This window comes from Salvia splendens, chromosome 5, assembly GCF_004379255.2.
Source record: "Salvia splendens isolate huo1 chromosome 5, SspV2, whole genome shotgun sequence".
NCBI classification, from domain to species: domain Eukaryota; kingdom Viridiplantae; phylum Streptophyta; class Magnoliopsida; order Lamiales; family Lamiaceae; genus Salvia; species Salvia splendens.
The window spans coordinates 42,273,788-42,280,317 of NC_056036.1; the positions used below are offsets into that span (position 1 = coordinate 42,273,788).

At 39.4% G+C, this 6,530-nt stretch overlaps 1 protein-coding gene across 2 annotated transcripts; it reads right to left on the reverse strand.

Moving 5' to 3' along the window:
- Window positions 1–1,010: 1,010 nt before the first annotated feature.
- LOC121802221 (calcium-dependent lipid-binding protein-like) lies at window positions 1,011–6,313 on the reverse strand. Of its 2 annotated transcripts, XM_042201839.1 has the most exons (11): window positions 6,191–6,312; window positions 5,221–5,846; window positions 4,156–4,397; window positions 3,546–3,564; window positions 3,253–3,458; window positions 3,044–3,153; window positions 2,851–2,949; window positions 1,857–2,337; window positions 1,666–1,755; window positions 1,349–1,394; window positions 1,011–1,201 (listed from the first exon to the last, which is right to left on the reverse strand). In XM_042201839.1, exons 2-9 carry the CDS (start codon window positions 5,805–5,807, stop codon window positions 1,667–1,669), a joined length of 1,833 nt encoding a protein of 610 aa, XP_042057773.1. In that variant the 5' UTR covers window positions 5,808–5,846; window positions 6,191–6,312; the 3' UTR covers window positions 1,011–1,201; window positions 1,349–1,394; window position 1,666. The 2 variants fall into 2 exon arrangements, with proteins under 2 accessions (XP_042057773.1, XP_042057772.1); XM_042201838.1 differs by having other exon boundaries at window positions 5,221–6,313.
- Window positions 6,314–6,530: the final 217 nt, after the last annotated feature.

Below are 6,530 nucleotides of genomic sequence, written 5' to 3' on the forward strand. Positions count from 1 at the left end.
CAACGCGTCACGCGGGTGGCCCGTATTCCATCATGAAGGGACGAGACGGCGGCGTGACGCGTTGCAGCGCCCCGTCTCGTCCCCAGCCCGTTCCGCGTTCCGTCCCGCCTTGACGAATGGCGAGACGTCTCGCCACGCGCCGAGACGACGTGACGCGCTCCGGCACCATGCGTGACGCCCACTCGCCGGCTCGCCTCGGCCTTCTTCCGGAGAGGGGGATCAATGGAATAATCCTCCCGAATCTGGGATGATCCCTGCGAATACCTCAGGGCGGGGCGGAGGGACGGGCGTATGCATCCACATCAAAATGGGGTGGTTGGTACCCCCGGCGTCGACGAACCCTGGGTGCCCGGCGTCGACGAACCGGAACCACCACCGAGGACATTGTACATGCCCCCAGTCACCGAAGGCTCTTCTTATATTGTATTGAAGCCTGATACAGCTTTCGTATTCGTATGGAGCAAGAAGAAGTGCATCTTATTGACGTGTTTCTCTCTGCTGTTGGTTGCAGATCAGAAGGCTCCATAGGCTGGTTTCTCTTGGTGGACTCCTCCTATATTTGTGACTTGCTAGGTGCTCTTTAAGATATGTTCGGATTAGTGTATTGATGTTTTTGATGATCATGATTCTGGAATCCTGTCTGGAAATTTTGTTTTGAACCAGATTTAACTGATGCTGCTGCGAATGTGATGGAGAATTTTGGATGTAATTACTTTCAGTGCACTTGGTTAGTCTTGCATCTCTATTTGGATGAATGGTGAAAAACAAACTTGCAATAGTAGTGTGTATAACTTATTTTTGTTATTTATTCGAATGTAATTTATATCAGTATTAAATTTTTATATTTTTTTCAAATGCCCTATGAAAAAAGAATCAATAATGATATTTTAATTATCCTATTAATTGGAGGAGAAATGTTTCATTGTTTTTTATTTTCTTTTTTCATTTATCTTGTTTGCTTGAATTTCCTTTCTTTTTAAAAAATATGTTTACTTTTTATGAAAAATAAATTAGCAATATTACTCATTTGTGTTTTTATCTATAAACAATTTTAATAAAGAATGATATGGTGACTATCTATAATAAAGAATATGTAGGATTGACAAACATTGCTTCTAATAACAATAACTTCACTTACACCAAAAGGAAAAGCAGTCTACATCTACACTCTTCTCCACCACCTTATGCAGTCTTCACCAACCTATCACACAGAATGTATACTCAACATCATCATTCATCAATCACAGAAAACTCCAAATATAGGCAGCTTCTTAACAATAATATGATAAAGATAAAACTATATGTACTGAAAATGTATAGGATCCTCTAATATTAACACCTCACTTACATATAAATACAAGATGACTTTGAAATAGAGCTTCAATGGTTGGTTCCTACAGGAAAAGGGAGCACTTGTCAGAATCTTTGAAGAAACATATTTGGGTTAATTGCAGCAGATAACACAATCAGTGCCTACTTTGCAATTAAAACACGCTTTCGAGACGTTACAATTTCAACATCCTCAATTATGTTCTACGAAATTTGTACAGCATGGGCCAGTGAAACAGCGTCATTTGGCTGCTAAAGAATTGGGATGTTGTAATTGCAACGTTTTAATAGTCGTGTAAATTCAGTTGGGGCGATTAATAATGTGAGACCACTCACATCAAGGATTGAACAAACCCGAGGAGTCATCGTTCAACGCTACAAGGACAGTGATACTTGTAACAATGGCAAGCCAAAATAAAGTTGATCCTGAAAATTAGAGATGCCAGTTGCTTCTGCATTAACAGCATATTCTGAAAAAAAGAAGACCAATTTGAGAAAACAAGCACCAAGGAAATGGCTATTCATACCTTGAGAACCACCAGAATCATTAGCTGGAGTTTGCTGTCCAGACACAGAAGCGGTGTTGTTTGGTTCAGAAGCACCGTTGTTGGCTCCATCATTTGGTTCAGATGCACCATTGTTGGCTCTGTCATCTGGAGACCTGTTATTCGTGGTGTCTGAGGCTACTATACCTTGGAACTTCTCACTTACTAACAGTGCTGCTAGATCATTCATGAAAGACTCGGTATCTGTTGCAACTACGTATTCCTCCGCACGTTTAGGGATTGTGAAATCAGGTTCATCAGAATCAGACAAGTCGTTCTGGGATGCCTCTGTATTTGCGAGTACTTTGTTGGACCTTTCATCTTCTTCATCCTCAACATATGCTTTGTATGTCAAACGCAGCAGAATTTCTCCAGTCGATCCATTTCCAAATGGAGTCCAACCTCCTCGAAGTACAACTATCCTGTCTGCAGGAACTGTATCTTTCAGAGATCCAAGATCAATCTGCAAAAAAGTAAATACTCTTGGTTATGATGTTAGCAAGACCTTAATGGACGAAGTGGATGCTAACTAGAACAAAGTTTCCTTCTAACCATAGACTGTTCACTTCGCTGATAGTGGATATATACATGAATAACTAAATAACCATCATCTCCCTACTTACACAATACTGTTTGAATATATTGTGGTATGGAAAGGAAATTAGGCCTACATAATCTTTTTCATTCTTATACAGCTTGCTGCAAAAGCAACTCCATAGCTGCGCTTAAAACTCCTTAAAAGTCTCGATTTTACTTTAGGAACCACAACTGTACTTAGATAGAAGGGAGTGTAGCAATGTACTAAAACCGGAGTATTAGTTTACCTTTCCACAAAAACAAAATTCAATAAACATCACAGAAACTGTACAATGAAATAGGAGCATCATAATTATTTTTGAGATTCTAATTTGCGGCATGCCAATTTCCCAAAGTGGAAACAAACAAAAGTGTTCGCCTACAAATCTAAGAGCCTCACCTCTGCAGTACCTACAGTTAGGTCTGTGAATCCAAGAGAATCCCTTACTTCGATTGACAATTTATTCTTCTTAGGGTTGGAAACTAACATATAAAAATCCTGGAAGATGTAAAGAGCTGGATATCAGTAATTGATCCAGGGCATCTCCTTGTGAAACCATGCAAATCAGATCTAGAACAGGTAAAGAGCTCACTTGATTCCAGATTGGCTCGCCAGGAGGCCCGATAACTGTAGTTTGGCTGTTTTTTTTACTACGTACAACTTGATCTCCCAATCTTAAAATAACAAATGGATCTGTTCTTCCTGTTAAATTGTTGGACAAGAATTTGTGACTATAAATGAAAATTTATCTACTGACCATTAAAATGTTCCACTTAGCATTGGAATGAGCAAAATTCATACCATAGAATACATAATTAAGTTTCCGAGCATCCAGAAGTGTCACGGACAATTCTCCTGCAAAGTTACTGTTTCCCTCTTGAGTTTCTCCAGATTTGGAGTCCATGGGAACAGGTCCAACAGCCTTTCCCTTCTGAAAATCAATAACTATCTTTTTGGGACGCACAAATAGCTTTGGTAAGTCCTCCGTGAGAAGTTTTGTCAAAAACCTGCATAAGTGTTTTATAGCTGAGATGAAGAACAGAAATAAAGTTGAAGCAGACGATAATCCAGAAAACTTGGAGAACATCACTTACATTGAAAGTACGGGAATTGCTGAATATTCCCCCGAGCACCAACACAGAAAATACCATTAGAAAAAAAAAGATATTAAGGAATCTGATATATGAAATGAACAAAGTTTCAGATGCAACACTTCTTCGCAGACATTATATTTCTAAAGCTTGGATCAACAGTGATCGAAATAATTTAAGCAGAATAGAGAGTTTTGCTACACATAACGACAGAAAGAAAGAAACTGGCATCTTTAGTACAAAACTCTACTTCCATCACAGAGAAACTAATATATGCATTTTTCTTCTTTATCCTATGTCGACGAATGAATGTTATAATCTTAAACCAATAAATTTATCCTCCTGGGTATGGCGTGATTATGCAAAGAGATCAATCTAGCCTTGAGTCTAAGGAACTGTAACTCTATTTATTATGAGTAAGCATTTCAGTAATTACAAAGCGAAAAAGGTTTACCCAAAATTCTTAAATCAGTTTTTCCGAGTGATGTCTAAAAAAAATCAATTGCTCCTCTGTAGATTTTTTCATAACTTAAGAGCATACTCACAATTCATGATGGCTATATGACATGCCATTATTGAGGGAAAATTCAATGGAGAAGCTGAAATAACCTACCCATTAAATTAAACAAGCGAAATGGTGATAACTTAAACTTTATCTTTGGAAGAGAGACAAAAGCCCACGATACAGCTCCCACCCATGGCTCTGTTGGTATAAGTCGCAGTTTAACCCATAGTTCCCCGTCAATGTCAAAGTCTCGCACACCGACAGGCACAGCAATGGGAAGGATACCAAAGTTAAGTGACAAAAGTAGAAGCATACGCGCACCACCAGTGTACCGGAGGCCTATCTGGTATCTTTTTTACCAAGAAAAAAAAATCACCAATCAACATGCATTCAGAGTGAAATATATGTATCATACAAAATAACTACAGATTGTAGGTAAATGTTGATAAATCACCAAAAAAATTGAAAGATTCTTCTCACTACTCCATTTCTTCCAAAGTGCACATACAAAACTAATTAGAATTCCATTACTTGTCAAAGTTGAGAATGATGCCAAGGTTAGGCATGGAAAGTCCATTGGCACATAAAATATTAGATTTACAAAGGTCTGAAAGTTCAGAGCACCAGAAGGTTTTGTTTATCATGAATTGGGTTATAATGGATATGAAATTGATTGTAGAAAACTAAAAGAGTATGATGCCAAAAAATTGGAACTTTCAATTTAAAAAATTAGCATCTATTTGGTTTTCAGTAATAATGAGGGTATGAGGGGGCTGATATACAGTCCATAAACCAACATAATCATAGTCATTCACGTTGACATAACTTATACAATTCTGACAGCTGTACAACAAGAACTCTAAAAATGATAAACAATCAATTCTGTCCATTCTCAATCACCTTATTACACAAGGTTTCATTTAACTGAGAATGAACGTGTACTCAAAGGGTTGATAAACTTGATTTGCAATCCATAAACCAATATACTCATTCCCTTTGCACAACTCATACAATTCTCGATAACTGCACAACAAGAACTCTAAAAGACGAGAAACGTTCGATTCCGCCCATTCTCAATCACCTTATTACACACAAATTGCGAGAGATCAATCATATGTGATAATGGTTTCATATAACTGAGAGTAAACATGTATTGAAAGGGGTAAAACTCACTGCAAGTCATTAGCACGGCGCGAGGTTCTGCGCTCGACGCTCCTAACAGACAGTGGCTCATCACCCAAAGAGAACTGCTTGATCTCCACCCTCTGCACATAATCCGGCTTCTTCAGATTGTCAATGACAGGCTGCAGCAATCCAATTATCCAATTCTCAATCCCACCTCTATACACCTTCCACAGCTTCCCCAACACCATATTCACCCATTCCACCGACTCTTTCCTCTGCAATTCCTTCTCGAGGAACAACGACACCTTCTGCTGACTCCCGAGTTTACTGCCTCCACTCCTCGCTTCTGCCCTCCTCCACGCCCATACCTTTTCGAATACAACACCAACAAAAAAGAAGAAACCAAGTAGGCCGATAATACTGCGATTTATGGGCGGATATGGAATAGAATGGGTGACCCCGAGCTGACTCCTCAGCTTATTCACAATAGGATCCTCCCCAAAACTTGTGCTGTAACAATTACTAGCTTTAATGCTCGAATCAGATGTAGATTGACTGTTTAATTCACCCTCATCGGAAAACCGCTTCAATACAATGTTTTTTCCGCCATTGATGCGCGATTGAGCTTGGAACATAGCCCATCCTACATTTCTAGCGCCTACGCCTCTCCTCCCCTGAAAAATGTGAGAATATGAAGCGCAAGTGCAAGGACAAAGACCTAGGAGAGGTAATTGGGGGAGATATAGGGTTTTCCTCTGTGAGAAATCGCACCGAAGAGGTGAAGTGTGTGTGGCCGAAGAATGCAAAACCATTAATTTGCAGCGTAAAACATAAATGAATTAGACGAATTCAGCTGCTGGGGTTTGAATTTGAGCTTTGAGCTTGACAAATTGGAGAAAGAGCAAAATCGTGAATCGATAAATGAGTATGTGAGTTCAAAACGGCAGTAGTGATGACGAAGAAGACGACAACAAAGATAGGTAGGGTAAGGTTGAAACAACTTTCGATTGTAGCTCACCGATTTTGAGTTCCATTCTGATTTTGGGGTGGAAATTATGATCCAATTCAAGGATGGAGATTCAATTCTGGTAAATTAGTTAAGGAGAATAGAGAAACGGTGAGAAATGCACGCACGCGAACATGCAACTTCCACTTGTAAAGCAAAAGTTTTTGATGCACGCACTCTGTGATATGTGGATGCATATTGCATAACTTGAAAGTTGAGGGACTTGATAGCAAAATAGAAAAGAGTAAAAGGGGAGAAAAGAAGAGTTAGCTCCCAACGGCTATTTCTGTTTTGGAGGTTACAACTGGAGCGGTTCCGAGCAGTTTCGAGCCCGATTCAGCTGAGTTATCGG